General features: G+C 43.3%; 1 protein-coding gene across 2 annotated transcripts in view; it reads right to left on the bottom strand.

Annotated features, from left to right (window-relative positions):
• The window catches only part of ITGB6 (integrin subunit beta 6), a 107783-nt gene that overhangs the window by 39797 nt on the left and 47315 nt on the right, over positions 1–20671 (bottom strand). For both annotated transcript variants that reach the window (XM_044304658.1, XM_044304657.1), the window contains exons 4-9: positions 17216–17420; positions 15969–16215; positions 15377–15542; positions 12574–12735; positions 12111–12206; positions 1031–1120 (exon numbers count right to left, since the gene is read on the bottom strand). In XM_044304658.1, the coding sequence (XP_044160593.1) occupies positions 1031–1120; positions 12111–12206; positions 12574–12735; positions 15377–15542; positions 15969–16215; positions 17216–17420 (966 nt within the window). The remainder of the gene's footprint in view (positions 1–1030; positions 1121–12110; positions 12207–12573; positions 12736–15376; positions 15543–15968; positions 16216–17215; positions 17421–20671) is intronic.

The following is a 20671-nucleotide window of genomic DNA, read 5'->3' as shown; positions in this document are numbered from 1 at the left end:
GTGCGCGGAAAGTAAGGATGCTTGCTGAGTTGTTCAAATAGTGGCCAGGGATCAAGTGAATGAAAAGTGGACAACCCCTTTAAAACTGATGGTTCTACAGGATCCATCTGAGGTTACTACTGAAGGCATTAAAGGGGTTATCCAAAGTGTAAAACATGCCCCCCAATGTCTAGGCCCCTCATATAGATTATACTTACTCTGCTCCCCGTCACCCGTGTCACTCCTGATCACCCTATGGCTGCTGCTGCAAAACATTTGGTGATGGGGGCAGCCAATGGCAGGCCGTGACGGGGGTCGAGCCTCCCTAGCATCACCCGCGATGCTAGGGAGGCTTGTCCCCATCGTGGCCTGCTATTGGCTGCCCCTCACCGTAGCTGGATGTTTTCATCCATGCAGGGATTAGGAGTGACGCGGGTGCCGGGGAGCAGAGTAAGTATAATCTATATGAGGGGCCTGGGCATTGAGGGGCATGTTTTACACTTTAGATAAACCCTTTAAGACCCTTTGTAATCAGCTGGCGGCAGGGGGCTTGCAAAATAAGAGTGGGCAATCTAATTAATCTATGCTTGTCAAGCTAATGATGGATGAAATAAGGGACTCATGGCAGGGACAGACTGGAAACTTAAAAGTGGCCCCATGTTGTAGGTGGATCCAAACTGACAGAAGGCTGGTTTAACATAAAATACTGCCGCCCCAACGCCCCTGCCGCCCCAACGCAGAAGGGCACTTTCCGCTGCCGGCCAGGTGCATAAGTATCTGATGCACCTAGCGTTAATTAATGCTAAGAGCATTAGATCTCTACGTATTCGGAGGAGGGCTTGGGCAGCCCCTTGGGAAATTTCCCTGTACGGTCTATATCCAGTCCGTCCTGGCCCATGGTGACTCTGAGCGACAGACTGGAGCAAGCCCTGAAGCTGGATGCTATTCTTTAGAGCCATGTATACTAAAGCCATTTACAAAAAGAGAATAATGTCCTATAACTATAAAATAATACTGACGAAACATGATGTATAATAATATAACCTCTTACTTTGTATGCTGTTAAGATCAGCTGTAATACATTTCCAGAATCTTTGTTCAGTAGTCCTACGGTGGCTCCAGGTATCAGTTTGGCATATTTCTGTAATAAACAAGGAAAATATATGAATTCTGTTCTGAAGTACAAATTGTAAACTTTCTCCAGGTAATATACAGTTTTTTAAGGAAAGGTGGACTGAGCTGTTCGGTGGTAGGACAGTGCCTAAGGGCTTCATAGCTTAGGGGACTCCATATATGCAATAGGCTTTCGCTCTGCTGATGATGTCGATCTCTACTGATTTTGATTTTACGCTCTGCAGAGACCTCTTTAGGTTGAAACATTGCCTTTTTGTCACGTAGGACATGCCTTAATAAAGAAGACTCCTCTGGCATTTGCTTGGATGCTGTCAACATTTCTTCTACTTAGTGAATGTCTTTAGGATTGGTTTACCCTGTATTGGTGACCGCATCCGGCAGAGAAAACTCTGCTTATGCCAACAGTTTGTTTTTCCTTGATACTGGTCCCAGCCTAAGGTCCAAGGGCAGTTCTAAACCACCCCTGATATATTGTCTAAAAAATGTGCATACATGATATTTTGTTTTTGAAGTAATTTTTTTTATTAATAACAAACCATTAATTTAGTATTTCCTGACTTTTTAATTACCATAACACTTCTTTATAGTCATTCTTTTCGTTCTTGGTGCTGATAGAACTAAGACCTTAACCCATTCCACCTCTACAGCCCACTACATTGTACCACCTTCCCATTTTCCCATTCCAGAAGAAAGGAAAATGTTTTTAGATTTCTTTTTTTTTTTGTAACTGTTAGTTTTGTTGTAGTTATTATTCTTGGCAAGAACTTGGATACGATTAAACCCATGGCACAAATGGACTACCAAGGCATCCAGCATTGTGCATGTTAGGTGTGCGACAAAATGCAAAGATATTTCTGTTGACTCCAACTTTTGTACAACGCAAACATATGAGTCTCGTTCCAATGTTTCATTCTGACCGTCATGCATTGGTCATATAAACAACAAGGCAAATTGTTTAGACTGCTCACCGCTTCTATGGTGCTTCACTGCCTATATTTCTGGTGTTGCATAGGACTTATAGGAGGAACTGTTTTGGCCAGGGGCAACCGGATTATATCCAGCACTCATGTCTTCATAAAACGCATTGTGTAAAATCTAAAGCTACTAAATCCGTTGAGACATGAAAAACAAGACTACTACCTTGGTCATAGGACACTAAAGTATATAGGGTATTGCATTTTAATGAAGTGTGGGTTCACTGTAAGTTAAGAAGCCAATTCAAAAGTGCAACCAATATGGCGCCACTTTCTGTATATTACTTTTGCAAAAATGGCCGCCACATCTGAAAAGAACAAAGCTAATTTTTCTGAAAGAAACAAAAATGTAATTCTTAAACAGTTTGTTCCTCTAGATCAGGGGTAGGCAACCTCCGGCGCCCAGCTGTTGTGAAACTACAATTCCCAGCATGCTCCATTCATTTCTATGAGAGTTCTTAGAAGAGCAGCGCAAGTATGCATACTGGGAGTTGTAGTTTCACAACAGCTGGGAGACGGAAGTTGCCTACCCCTGCTCTAGATCATGGTTTACTAATATATGACAATTTTTTAGGTGGAAATGCACTTTAACATCCTTTAGGTTACCCCATAAAAGGGAGTTTGAACTAGATCCAGGCCCATCTGCTTAATTTCTCAAAAGGATAACAAAACCTATGGTGAGAAAATGAAGGGGCAGAAAGCCTGCTCAGAGTGTTCTGCCCCTTGGGCTTTCATCGCCTCTGCTCAGTTTTTTGTGTGTGGGGCGTACGGATCCCATATACTCGCTATGAATGTGTACTCTATGCACTTGAAAAGCCGAGCTGATGAAAGGTAAAGGGACAGAGCGTTCCGAGCAGCATGTCTGCCCCTTCATTTTCTCAACAATGTTTAGTTACCCTTTAAGTCTGCTTTGTGGTCCCATAACTGGACTTTTGTCATAGTCCTGAGTTACAAAAAATATCATCACTGTAGATCTATCGTGTGCTGTTCTCTTGAGGAGTTTCTGCCAGCATTCCTTGAATGCTATCCTAACTCCATTGTTATTGTTTGACTTGGAGCCCTGCCTGAAGTCACTTCCAAGTTACACCAAAAATACAAATATTTCTTAATATTTCAAAGCATGTCATCTACCCGTGCTGTCAGCGTAGGGATGGCTGAAGATGAAATGGATCAAGTTTCTATTTCTATCATCTTGCAAATTTGGATGTGGTCATTGTTTGTTTCAGTAACGCAGCACATACTGTGTAGAAGATGCTTCAAGAAATTTATGTGAAAATAATATATATTTTTATTCTTATTAGCAAAATACTCAGATAATTTTTTTATAGTACATACATACCATTTTAGTAACATTTGTTTCCTTTTTTAGCTCTATTAGTTATAAACTGCATACATTTAAGGGCTCATTCAGACGGCCGTATGCTGTCCGCAAAAATACTTAATGCTATCCTTTTTTTGCGGATCCGAAAAAAAAAAACGGATCCGAAAAAAAATAATAATAGCATTCAGTATTTTTGCGAACCCATAGACTTCAATGGGGCCATGTCCTGATTTTCACGGACAAGTATAGGACATGTTTCATCCGTGGAATAGAAAAGGGCCCCATAGAAGTGAATGGGTCATCTAATTTTTGTGGATAGCATACGGCCGTCTGAATGAGCCCTAAAAAAGTAATTGTATGTGCACAATTAGGTAATTAAAAAGAAATAAAGGCAGAGCCATAGTAAAATAAATCAGGTTTATCAAATCAGAATTCCCTAATAGGGTACTTGGAAATGGGGTTTCCCAAACAAATCGAATTTGCCTCAAATAGTAATGCAAAACAAAGAACTGTGTCAGACCAATGACTTAAGAAAACTTACAAGAAGCAACTTATTCTTATAGGATTTCTTCCAATGGCAGATGAAACCGCAAAATCCGATAAAAATTTTCACTGCCGTTTGCCAAGAATGTGACATATCAAACATTAACCGTATTTTTTCATTATTGTTTCAAATTCTTTTAAATAAATGAAACATGACATCTTATCAAATCACATCTGCTCCATGGCTCCACTTCTATGCTCCAGTCAATGTGAGTTAAGAGATTGGTGGCAGAATTATTTTTTCTGCCAAAGGAAATAGGAAGGTTTTCTGTTTTTCAATAATGAATTTTAAAATAAAATATGATTTTCTTCTTTATTGGAAGAATTTCTGTTAGAATAATATAGAGCCTCAATGTGTATTAGTACATTAGTTCTCCATGGTTTGATTAGGCAAATCACAAACCTATGGACTAAGTAAGCAAATTAAGCCTGGGAAATCTACAGTATTGATAATAAGCCATCAAATGAACCAGTCTTTTCCTAAGTGCAGCATTCTCCAGGTTTATCAACCTGGTGCAGGCATGTTGATAATTCTGGCATAGCTTGAAAACAATGCCTGGTTTCAAACTCTGAAGTCTTGCCACTTTTCCCAAGACATTGGGGGAAATTAACTAAGCAAAACCAGAATACTGACTCTGTTTGCACACAAAGAAAATTTGGTGTACATAACTTCCACTAGATTTATATTGTATTTGCACAAAAGTTAGAATTTGTACAGTGTTGAGGAGGAATTTTGGACCATTCGTCCCTGCAAATGTCTTTCAGTTTTATACCCAATTCAAGGATGCCGCATGCATAAACTCTCTTCAGGTCATGGTGCAAAATTTTCATAAGGTTAAAGTCAAGACTCTGAGATTGACCATTCAAAAACACAGATCATATTCTTTTTCAACCATTATTGGTTTACTAGTGTGTTTTGGGTTACTGACTTGTGGCATCATCCAACATCTCCTCAGCTTGAGTTCAGACTGCTGCCCTTACCTTGGAATACATTATTTTCTAAATGAACACAAGGTATCTAGACCCTAAAGAAGCAAATTAACTGTAACGGGGCACCGAAGGCGCACTCGGTCTTCCATCAGCTGCAGACCTGCTGCTTAGCTTCGGGAGCGAGGATCGGTGTTCGGCCTCGTTCCCAGGGCGGCTTTTGCTAGCTGGGAGGCTCCCTGCTCCTAGGTCTGCCTTGAGCGCTGAGCTGATCACTCGGTGCTTTACTTGTTTGTCTGTCGTTCATGTGACGCTGGCCACGTCACATGACCCTCACTCCCCACTATAAATACAGGCAACCTGCTGGCTACAGGTTGCCTGTGATTTTGGTCCCTTAGGCTGTGTATTATTATTGTTATTTAGCTTACCTTTGGATTTGACCCTTGATCTGCTTCCTGACACCTCTTCTGCCTGCTCCCTGAACCTTGACGCTACCTCTCGGATTTTGACCTCGGCTTGCTTTTGGATTTTGTCTTTGCCTCTTCTTTTGTACTGACGTGACCTCCTGGACTGACCCCGGCTAGTTGACCCGCCTCACCCTTCCGTTTTTGGTGGTACCTTGCTTGTTCCACCTCTCTGTCTGCTGTGGTGCTACCTCTCATTGGCTGTCCGCTTCCCTGCTGTCTCTATCTCTCTGCTTGCACTTACTCAGGTCAGGGACTGTCGCCCAGTTGCGCCCCGTCACCTAGGGCAGATGGTACAAGTAGGCAGGGACAGGGGACCGGGTGGCAGCTCAGGGGGTGCACCTCCGCTCTATCTTTATACCTGCGACTCTACCCCGTGACATTAACCCTAAACCATGATTTCCCCTCCACCACATTTTATAGTTGGGATAAGGTTTTGGTGTTAGTGTGTTGTATTCTTTTTCGTCCAAACACAGTATTGTGCATTTGTGCTAAAAAGTTCCGCATTTGTTTCCTCTGTCCACAGAATATTTCCTATAGGCATTGTGGAATATCCAAATTGTCTCCGGCAAACTTGAGACGGGCTTCAATGTTTTCATTTTTTTTTTTTTTACATTTGCAAATTCCTTTACAACTCTTGAGGAAAAAGAACACTGAATATCAACACCAAAACCTCACCCCAACCCAAAAGCTGATGAAAGGTAGGTTCACACTGAGATTTCTGGGGCAGATCTTGAGGCAGGTGCCCCTTACAGGAATTGTCCGAGTTATGAAAAAAAAATATATAGCACTGTAAATCTGATAGGCAGCAATATATAACTAAGTTAAGCAAGTTTTAGGAAAAAAAAATATTTCCTAATTTCCCTGGTTCTCTTTTGGCCCTTTGTTTACCTGCATTAACAACAATCTCTGCCCCTCCCCCTGCTCTGCAAAGGGAGTAAATACAAGTGCTGCCCCGAGTGACATGTCTGTCTGTTGGGATACTCAGCAGCATGTTATATGTGTAGGACTAGAAGTCCCAGCTGTACAATGACACAGCTGATACACACAGGAACTTCTACTTGCCTGTTCTTGTGCAATGTTCTGCAGAACTCCTCTAGTCTGTCAGCTCCTGTGCCTAGCATTTGTCTCCTTACTTCCTGCAGCTACTCAATAAAACCTCCAACCCTGAGTCTGTGCTGCTGAAGGGGTTAAAGTTTTTCGTGAAGAATTCAGGGAGAGAGCGGATGGCAGTGCAGGGGGGCGTGGCCAGCACAGTGATGGCAGTGCAGGGGGGCATGGCCAGCACAGTGATGGCAGTGCAGGGCGGCATGGCCAGCACAGTGATGGCAGTGCAGGGGGGCATGGCCTGCACAGTAATGGCAGTGCAGGGGGGCATGGCCAGCACATTGACGTCTCGTGTACAGACACATATCTGCTCTCTCAGGCTTGTGCACAAAACTTCATCAGAGCAGGGAGAGAGGCTGACATCACAGGTCATGTGACCCTCAGTGAAATCTGACAAAGGAGCAACTACAGATGCAGTAAGTGCATGGTAAAGCCTTTACATTTGATTAGTTAGAAACATACAAAGAACAAAATATAACTCTGACAACCCCTTTAAGGCTTTTACAAGCCAGAAGTAGATCCAGCAGAGAGGAGAAGTACAAGTCCTTCTGTTATATGTCTGACTCCTTTCAAATTCACTTCTGGCTTTGGCTGAAAAACCTGAAGGGTTTTAAAGGAGAATCAAGCGGATGAGATGTTTGATTCAACAAAACAATGACCTAAAGCACACAAATTAACTAAAGAATTGTTGAGAAGATTGAGAAGTTTTGGAGTGGCCAAGACCTGACATTACGCTAAGAAGATACTGTGGTATTACCTGAAGAGGACTGTACACCAAAGGCATCCTAGAAGCATTGATGAACTAAACACATTTATAGGGAGTAATGGTCCAAAATTCCTCCTCGATGTTGTGGAAATATTATTTGCAGTTACAATTAACAGTTGGTGGAGGTGATTGCTGCTAAAGGGGAATCTAACAGGTTATTAAATGCTAGGGTTTACATTTTCTCCCTGCTGTGTGTTTATTTGATGTGCTCCGTAAAAGACATGAGTGATACAACTTAGGCCTCATGCACACGACCGTTGTGTGCATCCGTGGCCGTTGTGCCGTTTTCCGTTTTTTTTCGCGGACCCATTGACTTTCAATGGGTCCGTGGAAAAATCGGAAAATGCACCGTTTTGCAGCCGAGGCCGTGATCCGTGTATCCTGTCCGTCAAAAAAATATGACCTGTCCTATTTTTTTGACGGACAACGGTTCACGGACCCATTCAAGTCAATGGGTCCGTGAAAGAACACGGATGCACACAAGATTGGCATCCGTGTCCGTGATCCGTGGCCGTAGGTTGCTTTCATACAGACGGATCCGAAGATCCGTCTGCATAAAAGCTTTTTCTGATCTAAGTTTTCACTTCGTGAAAACTCATATCCGACAGTATATTCTAACACAGAAGCGTTCCCATGGTGATGGGGACGCTTCTAGTTAGAATACACTACAAACTTTGTACAAGACTGCCCCCTGCTGCCTGGCAGCACCCGATCTCTTACAGGGGGATATGATAGCACAATTAACCCCTTCAGGTGCGGCACCTAAAGGGGTTAATTGTACTATTATATTCCCCTGTAAGAGATCAGGGCTGCCAGGCAGCAGGGGGCAGACCCCCCCCCCCTCCCCAGTTTGAATATCGTTGGTGGCACAGTGTGCGCCCCCCATCGGGCCCCCCCTTCCTCCCTTTAATGTTAGAAATCGTTGGTGGCACAGTGTGCGCCCACCATCTCCCCCCCTCCCTCCCTCTATTGTAATAAATCGTTGGTGGCACAGTGTGCGCCCACCATCGCCCCCCCCTCCCTCTATTGTAATAAATCGTTGGTGGCACAGTGTGCGCCCACCATCGGCCCCCCTCCCTCTATAGCAGTAACAACATTGGTGGCAGTGTGCGGCCTCCCATTCCCCCCCCCCCCCATCATTGGTGGCAGCGGAGTTCCGATCGGAGTCCCAGTTTAATCGCTGGGGCTCCGATCGGTAACCATGGCAACCAGGAAGCTACTGCAGCCCTGGTTGCCATGGTTACTTAGCAATAGTACAACAGTAGAAGATTCATACTTACCTGCTGGCTGCTGCGATGTCTGTGACCGGCCGGGAGCTCCTCCTACTGGTAAGTGACAGTTCTTTAGCAATGCGCCGCACAGACCTTTCACTTACCAGTAGGTGGAGCTCCCGGCCGGACACAGACATCGCAGCAGCAAGCAGGTAACTATGAGTCTTCTACTATTGTACTATTGCTAAGTAACCATGGCAACCAGGACTGCAGTAGCGTCCTGGTTGCCATGGTTACCGATCGGAGCCCCAGCAATTAAACTGGGACTCCGGTCGGAACTCCGCTGCCACCAATGATGGGGGGGGGGGGGAATGGGAGGCCGCACACTGCCACCAATGTTGTTACTGCTATAGAGGGAGGGGGGCAGATGGTGGGCGCACACTGTGCCACCAACGATTTATTACAATAGAGGGAGGGAGGGGGGGGGCGATGGTGGGCGCACACTGTGCCACCAACGATTTATTACAATAGAGGGAGGGAGGGGGGGGCGATGGTGGGCGCACACTGTGCCACCAACGATTTCTAACATTAGAGGGAGGAAGGGGGGGCCCGATGGGGGGTGCACACTGTGCCACCAACGATATTCAAACTGGGGAGGGGGGGTCTGCCCCCTGCTGCCTGGCAGCCCTGATCTCTTACAGGGGAATATGATAGTACAATTAACCCCTTTAGGTGCCGCACCTGAAGGGGTTAATTGTGCTATCATATCCCCCTGTAAGAGATCGGGTGCTGCCAGGCAGCAGGGGGCAGTCTTGTACAAAGTTTGTAGTGTATTCTAACTAGAAGCGTCCCCATCACCATGGGAACACCTCTGTGTTAGAATATACTGTCGGATCTGAGTTTCACGAAGTAGCTCATATCCGACAGTATATTCTAACATAGAGGCGTTCCCATGGTGATGGGGACGCTTCAAGTTAAAATATACCATCGGATTGGAGAAAACTCCAATCCGATGGTATAAAAGAACTCCAGACTTTACATTGAAAGTCAATGGGGACGGATCCATTTGAAATGGCACCATATTGTGTCAACATCAAACGGATCCGTCCCCATTGACTTGCATTGTAATTCAGGACGGATCCGTTTGGCTCCGCACGGCCAGGCGGACGCCAAAACGACTTTTTTTTCATGTCCGTGGATCCTCCAAAAATCAAGGAAGACCCACGGATGAAAAAACGGTCACGGATCACGGACCTACGGACCCCGTTTTTGCGGACCGTGAAAATAAACTGTCGTGTGCATGAGGCCTTAGTTTGTGTTCGCTACTGGTATTTGAGCTCATTTATTGGCACTGTCTTTGTGCAAATTGCCCTTAAGGGAATGTTCACACATGGTGAGTTTTGAACATACCCCTAGGCCTCATGCACATCTGTGTTACAATGTTGCTTTGTGCAAGTCGCAATAATGCACCCATAGTGGCGCAGTGGGCCTCACTGTGATTTCATGTGGAGAAATACAAAAGTTTTGTCACATGCCAAGAATATCTGACATAGGGTAGCCTATGTAGCAGCATGGAGTCCCTGTGGTTTTGTGGAACGGTGGACAGCGTGTGCTGCTGTATAGCCCCTCTTGCACAGATCTTCATATGCATCAGACCCTTTTTACTTGAATATGAAGCCTAAAGCCTTTTTATAGTTTTTCCCTTTCCTTTGTGCTGCAAAACACAAACCAGCATCACTGATTACAGAGGCACAGGAAATATTGCTCATTATATTCTCATTTCAGTTTAGACCCAGCTTCTCCCAGGGAAAAAAAACCACCATTAATCAAAGGCTAATGCAATTCTACATATTAAATCACTGTGTAGGCTAGATGCACCAGAGCAGCACAAGAAGCACAGCAACTGTAACTATCCCCGCAGAATGTGCAGTTTACAAAATCTAGGTTGGTTACCGTGATAATAAAAGCTCATTCTGGAGTCTGGAACCTCTTTGATTTTTGTGCAAAAATCTTCTACAAACAATTAGATAGCAAAAAGAAAAAAGGGGCACTGCTGAAATTGTAGTTCCTTTAAAGGACATTTGCCAGCAGATTTGTACTGGCTGACCTGTTAAATGTGCGCTTGGCAGCTGAAGACATCTGTGCTGGTCCCATGTTCCTATGTGCCTGCATTGCTGAGGGGAATGGTGCTTTAATATATGCAATGACACCTAGAGGCTCTGCTCTCTCTGCAACTTCCGTGCCCTCTGCACTTTGACAGGGCCAGGTGTGATGGCGGTTTCACTTCCTGGCTCTGTTAATCAAAGTGCAGAAGGCATGGAAATTGCAGAGAGAGCGGAGCCTCTAGGTGTAAAGGCAACGCCCCCGTTGCTCCTAGAGGCTAATTTGCCTATAATAAAACCAAATTTTTCTCAGTAATGTGGACACATATGAACATGGGACCAACACAGAAGCCTTCAACTGCCAAGCGCACATGTAACAGGTCAGCCGGTGTCATAGGTACAAATCTGCTGACAGATGCCCTTTAATATAACACTATTGGTTCTGCTCTCTTTATGATGGTATTTAAATAGCATAAGGCAGAGGCGTGCATAATGTCAAGAGAGACATAAATGGGGCACCTTCTGGTAAAAAAAAAATACACCACAAAACACTCCCAAGTAGCCCCTATAGAACCTAGGGCACTTTTTGCCCTTTCTGATACCTGTCCCTTTCATGTAAGACATAAGGAGGTCATTACCCACTGATGCACCCTCGCCATACCTTTGTGGAGGTTCTCTGTCCCCATTGGGAAATGGGTAGAGGCATCTTCTCCATGGGCCCTGTCAGAACAATGCATCTTTTCCTAGTTCCCTGCCTTGGGCCTGTATGGGGGTCAGTTGACTACAGACCACCAAGAAAACCAGATTTGTTGTGAAACATCCTATAGTCTGCGTTTGGTTCTGCAGGGAAACCACACAGAATTGGAATTCCTTGGGTGCTCCCACCGTGATGAGAGTAATATTGAGATGAGGATCATTTCACATTTTTAGCTGTTTTTGGATAGTAGATAAATTGTTAGCCAGGTAGGACTATGCCACATATATAAACTAGAGCTATGCACTATATAAAGGTGAAAAGGAAGATTCAAAATGGTGCCCATCCCATCCTTTTCAGTAAGGATAGTAGGGATGACTCTGTTTCTAGTCCCACCTTTTAGAAAGGTTCAAGCTGCCTATTGGGAAATTGAAATCAAACAGAGTTTGTCCCATCTGACTTTACAGGTCCCCATGGTGTTGGGTATGCGTTCCTCCATAATGATCAGGCGTCTACATAGAATATCCAATAAACAAAAATACAACAGCAGCACAGTTAGAAAAAAAGTTAATAGGGTGCAAATCCTCAGGGAAGGCATGCGACCATTCCACTGTACAATATTTTTAAAAAAATGAGGCAGCACTCCAGATAAAAGTGAAAGGTGATGACCCAATTTATTCCCAGGCAACGTTTCTGCCCACTCAATGAGGCCTCATTAAGTGGGCTGAAACATTGCCTGGGAATAAATTGGGTCATCACCTTTCACTTTTATCTGGAGTGCTGCCTCATTTTTTTTTTGGAAATAGAATATCTAATACTTATTTTTGCCTGAAATATGAAGGGACTGTAGCATGTGAAATGTAAGGTCACCAAGTGTTTTGCACTTACCTGGTAGAGCGGGACTTGTTTTTGAGTGACTGCGAAAATGAGAAGAATGTTATTCTCCACCAACTTCTCTATCAGCTGCCCAAGTGTCGGATATTCCTGGAAGAAACAATTGGCAAGATAGATTCATTCACTGTCTATAAGGGTATGGAGGTCCTCCTACTCATTCAGATCCATATTTTTTTCCACTATAGAGTAGTGAATATTTTCAGCTGTTTGCGAGCTGGAAGATGGAAAGAAGTTAGAAAGTGACAATCACTTTTCTGAACCAGAAATTTGTACACCTCAGTTGTTTGCCCTCTCCGATTATTCTTCAAATAAAGGGAAATAAGGTTTAATTTTGTGCAACACGAACATTTTAATGACTAGATAAGCACCAATGGAAAACCACGTCACCACTGTAATGTAAAGAGTGGCCTTCTAATTGCTGTTCTAGCTTCCCAGGGTGAACAAAACACCACATTACCTGGACAGTCGACATGTAGTATTCATTACTGCTGTCTAGGTGGCATTGACAATCGTTTGGAATCACAATACCGGCCAATTTGCTATCCATGCCATAGTGAGAATCTGCATCGGTCACAAATACCAACAAATGCATTGATCCGTTCCTCCATCCAATTCGGTCCTACAGTAGAAGGAAGGTATTTTGAAATATTGTCGCCTAAACGTTGTTTAAAGTGAGATTCTGGTTAAAACTTAAAAAGTAACAAAACTTTTATTAAACTTTAAAAAATAAATAATAATCAGTAGCCTAAAAACATTTTGCTAATACACTACGTGCAGAATTATTAGGCAAATGAGTATTTTGACCACATCATCCCCTTTATGCATGTTGTCTTACTCCAAGCTGTATAGGCTCGAAAGCCTACTACCAATTAAGCATATTAGGTGATGTGCATCTCTGTAATGAGAAGGGATGTGGTCTAATGACTTCAACACCCTATATCAGGTGTGCATAATTATTAGGCAACTTCCTTTCCTTTGGCAAAATGGGTCAAAAGAAGGACTTGACAGGCTCAGAAAAGTCAAAAATAGTGAGATATCTTGCAGAGGGATGCAGCACTCTTAAAATTGCAAAGCTTCTGAAGCGTGATCATCGAACAATCAAGCGTTTCATTCAAAATAGTCAACAGGGTCGCAAGAAGCGTGTGGAAAAACCAAGGCGCAAAATAACTGCCCATGAACTGAGAAAAGTCAAGCGTGCAGCTGCCAAGATGCCACTTGCCACCAGTTTGGCCATATTTCAGAGCTGCAACATCACTGGAGTGCCCAAAAGCACAAGGTGTGCAATACTCAGAGACATGGCCAAGGTAAGAAAGGCTGAAAGACGACCACCACTGAACAAGACACACAAGCTGAAACGTCAAGACTGGGCCAAGAAATATCTCAAGACTGATTTTTCTAAGGTTTTATGGACTGATGAAATGAGAGTGAGTCTTGATGGGCCAGATGGCTGGATTGGTAAAGGGCAGAGAGCTCCAGTCCGACTCAGACGCCAGCAAGGTGGAGGTGGAGTACTGGTTTGGGCTGGTATCATCAAAGATGAGCTTGTGGGGCCTTTTTGGGTTGAGGATGGAGTCAAGCTCAACTCCCAGTCCTACTGCCAGTTTCTGGAAGACACCTTCTTCAAGCAGTGGTACAGGAAGAAGTCTGCAAGGTAAGAAAAACATGATTTTCATGCAGGACAATGCTCCATCAAACGCGTCCAAGTACTCCACAACGTGGCTGGCAAGAAAGGGTATAAAAGAAGAAAATCTAATGACATGGCCTCCTTGTTCACCTGATCTGAACCCCATTGAGAACCTGTGGTCCATCATCAAATGTGAGATTTACAAGGAGGGAAAACAGTACACCTCTCTGAACAGTGTCTGGGAGGCTGTGGTTGCTGCTGCACGCAATGTTGATGGTGAACAGATGAAAACACTGACAGAATCCATGGATGGCAGGCTTTTGAGTGTCCTTGCAAAGAAAGGTGGCTATATTGGTCACTGATTTGTTTTTGTTTTGTTTTTCAATGTCAGAAATGTATATTTGTGAATGTTGAGATGTTATATTGGTTTCACTGGTAAAAATAAATAATTGAAATGGGTATATATTTGTTTTTTGTTAAGTTGCCTAATAATTATGTACAGTAATAGTCACCTGCACACACAGATATCCCCCTAAAATAGCTAAAACTAAAAACAAACTAAAAACTACTTCCAAAAATATTCAGCTTTGATATTAATGAGTTTTTTGGGTTCATTGAGAACATGGTTGTTGTTCAATAATAAAATTAATCCTCAAAAATACAACTTGCCTAATAATTCTGCACTCCCTGTATACTCAAAGTCCTGGATTTCTATGTGCTTCTGATTCACTATATTCACACAGTAATGACTTGTTCAGGGTACTTTAGGTCTATCATAGAAATTGATTCTAAGGGCCCCTTTACATGGGTAGATAAACAGGGCAATGATCGTGAACAGGCCTTTTATTTCCCAGTTTGTTAACATGCATGAATAATGCCTTCTGTATGGGGAGGAATAACCAAACGTTCGACCCCCATACAGATTCATCATTTGTCATCAGCACATCACTGTTCACATAGGGCAATGTGAAGTGGACATGCATTGTGCATAAATGACGGACCACCCAACCAACGAGCGTTTTATTGGGTGAATGGCGCCACATTTTCACAATGCAATTATTATGAATGAATGTTCATTTCAGAGAATTATCTTGATAATACGCCCATGTAGATGACACTTGAGGACCACCCTCCGTCATTACAGACCATGTACACGTTGACTTTTAATTGCATCATAATCGGTGTTATTGTACACACGGGACACATCATCAGTAAGGCTTAATAGGTTTTTATGTAAAAAAAATAATCAATGGTGACAAGTGATGGGCTCCACGTCAGCTCTAAACGTGGTTGTCTTTTCCTTTGACGACCATTATTTTGCTGGTGAAGAGCCACCAGAGAATCCTTCCATTACGAAGCAATGTATGAGGAACAATGAGAACATTTAACTTGAGAATAAGCCAAAAGTTGTAATTAGCAGATTGGTTCTAACTCTGCTTCTATATGGACATCTCTTACAGCATGGATCGGTGGAGGTATAACTCCAGTGATCCTGATAATGGTCTACCCTAGTGGAGAGGAGGCTTCAAAAGCTCAATTCTTTTCATTGGGAGTTATGGGAAGTACCATACTCCTTTATCATTCAATGTCACTGCTGTTTAGCAAGAAATCAGTATAATTACATAAAATGACTTACTTTGCATACTGCCGCCTGCATGATGGCATCAAACCCTCCTTCAGGTGTATCAATATTTGCCGATATTCTTTGCTTTTGCACAATGTTATTAAAATTTGCTGCATTATGTGTCAGTGATAAAACGTGTTTATATCCAAAGGTGGGTAAGCAGTCCACGGATTCTCTGCTGTGAAATAGAAATAGTCAGTTTAGTCACAATGACATGACAAAGGACGATAGGAAACGCGTGCTTTTGTTGTAGGGCTCTGTTCACATAGGCGCTTTGGCTTCTGTTTAAAACTGAGGGCAGTGATTAGCTGCAGCAGTAACGCGCCATACCCATTCATGGTCACCATTATAGACTAAATAAATGGATAAATAAATAAAAATAATAAAATATGGTTTCTGAAACGATTCTATCCATATGAAAAGTACATTTGGGCCTTAGTGTCTATTTACAGGGAAAAAAAAATGGCATTTTGGCAGCTGAATCCATGTTCGTTTTGTCATCGTTCGAAAAGTCACAGATGAGTAAGACGTTATACGTCACTGCGATTAATCATGGTCAGCAGTTATAGGAATATTATGAGTAAGGGGTGAGTAAGGTTCTTACTGGCAGGGGTTCTCTATATCCTCTGGAACAGTTTTTATATATGGAGAAACTGGCTTCTCTACAAACGTCCCGAATCCCAGGCGGAAGTTACTCGTCAGGTTGGACATTTCCTTAGAAAGTGTAGACCCCAGTTGTTGTATGGTCCTCAGATCGTCACTCATGGAGGCAGAGAGGTCCATCAGGTAATAGAGGTCTACAGGATAATCTTCACTTTGACGGACATCGACTTGAAATGTTATTGAATTCCCTGAAGGAATTAATAGACAGGTGGTTAGAATGGTGGCTTACACAGTATCTGTAGTGGTTTTTGGTTTTAGTGATAGTAATAATACAGGAAAACTCCTCTAATCTGCATAGTTGCCAATAGTCCATAATTTGCAGGGATTGTCCCTAATGTTCAGAGACAGTACTGGCAAATTTGGACCATCTTGGACCAAAAATGAATGGGTTTTATGTAAATCCTACTCAGAAGTGGATGTTCCTGGTTGGGTTTGGGTAATCACCAGTTGTCTAAAGGGCCTTTTCCACAGTCCAATTGAAAGTGAATGGGGGACAAATCGCTACTTAAGATCATTCATCCCCCATTCAATTTGTATGTTGGCAGCAGCACATCCCATGTTCACACAGGGCGATGTACTGCTGACAAATGCTATGTTTTTTATGTGTTTTGTTTTGTTACATAAGTAAATTATTGGAAAAGAACAATAGTTTTTTTTCCCGATAATTGGACAGATCCTCAACCATGTTTGCAGAAATAGATGGCTGCGTTCTTTCAAAAACAGCAGCGTACCTGTTCATGGGTTGTCTGGTATTGCAGATCAGCTCCACTGAGGTGAAAGGACTGAGCTGTAATACCACACACAACCTGTGGACAGGTGTGGTGCTGGTTTTGGAAGAAAGCAGACATCTTTTTCTAGTCCTCGAGAAACACCTTAGAGGCCCTTAACCAGTGCTTATGGAATTACACTGTATTTCTTTGTTGCACAAGTGGATACGTTGTCTGTGGTGTAATAAAGGGAGCAAGGTGACAGTGGCATCCAACTTATGTGGCACCCAGAAGCCCCCCTGCTACATTAGAAGAATAATTCTTGAAGAATATGCTGAGGCTTAGCTGGATCACACCAAGTCGGGGTAATGGGCTACATGGGTGCTGGCTGGGGGGGCAGATAGCAACCAGCTATTCTACTTTGAGGGTATTCATTTACCCTGGTGAGGGAAAGCCTGGAGACGACTGACTAATAGCTTACCAGGCCGGAGTTTTAGAACAAGCTTCTGTGGAGTGATCTGTGTTACGTGATCACTGTTTTTATGAGCTCCTTCTGTCAGTGGACTCATCCTTTGGGTTTCTATCTTGGATAAAGGAAATTCAATGTGGTTTGCGGGGCATCCTTTAGATAGCAGTACTTCAGGAGTGTCGCAGCGAACTGGGACTCCCAAAGGATCCGTAAAATTCTGTAAAAGTACATAAACCAATGAATAAATGGATTGTATATAAATCTGTGAGATGCACTGCTTGTAACAAGTAGACGTGATGATGACTTGTATTAACACCCATGGTATTGTCTTTTTGAAGACTAAAGGTGCATTCAGACAGTGCAGCTGGGTCTGGTTAAAACCACATTGGTGTGTTTTTCATCATTAAATTTTTTTTTATTATAGCTGAAACGTGTTAGACTTAGTTGACTTCTGCAATGCAGGCTTCATTACATATTCTGTCAAAAATATCAGAAAATACAGTGCAACATGCAGTGCTATTTTTTATTTATTTAATTTTTGGCAAAATGATGGAAACCTGCCAGACCCCATTACAGTCAATGGAATCCATTGGGCACAGTTGGTATAACAAAAAACTAAGATAGGAATGCGGATGTGAAAATAACCTTAAATGGGCACTAACTTTTTAAACAATTCCTTCTCAAAGGTTACTTTAGGTTAACCTGAACAAATCTGTAAATCACTTTCATTAAAAATTCACGTTTTCCATCCTAAAAACACTTCTGAAATCTATGCCACTAGGCGTCTCCCTTCTAGAGATTTTGCTGTCCACTCACTCTTACTAGGTGAAGCCCGTCCTTAGCAGCATAGACAGACTGAAGGAAATGGCGGTGTCTTGCTTCAATGGCTGGTTCCAGACCTCAGTGTGCTTCTGAGCTCTGTGCAGAGGCCCCTTCCTCCTCCAAGGCTCGGAGCTTTAACACTGCTTAAGGCTTCATGCACATGGCCGTTGTTTTGGTCCGCATCGAGCCGCAGTTTTGGCTGCTCTGATGCGGACCCATTCACTTCAATGGGGCCGCAAAAGATGCGGACAGCAATCCGTGTGCTGTCCGCATCTGTTGCTCTGTTCCGTGGTCCGCCCAAAAATATAACCTGTCTTATTCTTGGACAAGAATAGGCAGTTATATTAAAGTCTGTCCGTTCGGTTCTGCAAATTGCGGAACGCACACGGACACCATCCGTGTTTTGCGAATCCGCGATTTGCGGACCGCAAAACACACAACGGTCGTGTGCATGTAGCCTAATGCTCAGCATCTCCGACTCCTGTTTGACAGCTATACTAAAAGCACATGCATATTTGAATGTGCTTTTTTGTTTTTGTTTAAAACGCAGTTTTAACCACACCAATACCACTGTCTGGATACACCCCAGGCTATGATCACTGTGGATGAACAGCGAGTCCCTGCTGACATCACTAAACCCAAATGATCTGATGACAGTAACTTAGATAAGAGAAGGGAAGCTGTGACGGGCACTTATAAAATATTACCTATGGTAAAAGAGTAAAACACTAAACAATTGTCGCAGCTAGAATATAGAGCTAAGACCTTTTATATTAAAACCCATTCCAAAATCAAAGCTCTAGGTGCAATATCTGGTGAACAGCACTGCTTTGAAGTCGGAGAACAGAATGAAAGCTTTCACTTTCTAGTTCTGTGTATGTGTAGGGGAGGAGGGAGCTGCATGGGAGAGCAGGAAGAAAGCATTGTCGCCTCTCCCTTCTACAGTCTTCTAGTGACCTGGTACACGTTATCACCCTGCTTACCAATTAGAATGGATCTCTTTTTTTTTTTGTCTACTTAAAGGGGTTATCTAAGACTATATAAAATGCTCCCCTATACGCCGGGCCCCTCACAATGAATATACTTACCTGGCTCCCCGTTCCCTCACCGCTGCTAAACATCCAGTGTCGGGTGGGGGCGGGGGGGTTAGCAGCCAATGACGGGCCTCCCCAGCATTGCGGGTGACGCTAGAAGATGAACAAATGCACATTTGCCCCCCTGGGCCATTTGTCACCTCTAGATGTTGATCAGCGTCTGGATCGCAGAAATTTTTGGTCTCAAGTGTGGTGATTTTGTGAAATCATATGCATGTAGACAATACAAAAAAATTTCAGAACCTCACCCCCCCCCCCCCCCCCAAAAAAAGCTACAATATATTGGATTCATACCCAAAACTCCAAATGAAAAACCTCCATTCAGTTTTCATAAGCTTTTATATTCATATTCTATATAGCCATAGGGAATCCCAACCCTTGATAACTCATTTCCCAGCAGTACATAAGAGATGGTAAGATCCTGCATTGATGAGGTCTGGACATCTCGGGGGCACTCCTTAACTTCCGCCCAGACTATAATATTGATTCATTTTCCATTTATCTCTGAAGCAATCTCAACGTCTAATTCTGCTATATTAGATGAATGTTTTTTTCTTTTTCGGAGGCAGGAAGTAAATCTTACAGTGAGTGCCCTTAAACGGCTCAATGAATTCCTCCCACTGTTTTGTCTGACTGCAGATATTCACTGTAATATAAGCCAGAAAGATGCTGGAATTAGAGCTTCATGTCAGATGGCGTGCAGGAATACCTGAACTGCATGGAGATTGGACTATACAGCAAAATAAATCCATAAAATGTGGGTGTGATTCATATTAATAAGAGAAATCCACGTATAGTGTGAAATGACGCACTATGGGCCTAGGCGCTAAAATGGATTCGCTCTTATACTATACAGAAAAGGTCACAATCTGGGTCTGACGGGCCCACCAGAGGATCCTTCTTTGGGCCTGGGCTCTGACACTATAATGAATCCCATGGGAGGTGACGACCCAATTTGTAGGTGACCTTGGAGCTAATCACTTGTCACTAGTGACCCTTGAGGAACATTATGGCATTAGAGCCCAGGCCCACCTGAGGATGCTCTGGTGGGCCAGTCTAATGCTGGTTTAAAGGAACCCTGCTGTTCAAGAAGGAAAATCACATCCTCTGGGGTATGAAGAGCATCGTTACATCTTTTTAGTTACAGATTCCATAATTCTCAGGCCCCTCTTCTGTCATCCAAGATGGCTGCACCACTTTTCAGACTGCCTGAAGCACACTGTGGATTTGATAGTCCAAGACACTTCCTGCTGCCCTCTGATTGGCCAGAACTGCTCACCTGAACAGTGTCGGCCAATCCAAGAGCAGGGCTGGACAAGCGGGAAGTGTCGCGGACTACCAGATGTAAGGTGTGCATCAGGTGGTCTTAAAAATGGTGCAGCCATCTTGGATGACAATAGAGGAGCCTGGGAATCCACGGATCTGCATCTGCAAAATATGAAAAGGAGGTCACCAGGTTCATTCTCCAGGTAATGTAATATTTTTCTTGAACAGGCGAGTCACTTTAATGAAGTGTATAGACATTATGAGAACACCTGAAGGGTTGTCTTCA

The sequence above is a fragment of the Bufo gargarizans genome, chromosome 8 (assembly GCF_014858855.1).
Source record: "Bufo gargarizans isolate SCDJY-AF-19 chromosome 8, ASM1485885v1, whole genome shotgun sequence".
Lineage (NCBI taxonomy): Eukaryota > Metazoa > Chordata > Amphibia > Anura > Bufonidae > Bufo > Bufo gargarizans.
The sequence above is the reverse complement of the archived record's forward strand: the minus strand, read 5'-3'. Positions and strand labels throughout refer to the sequence as shown.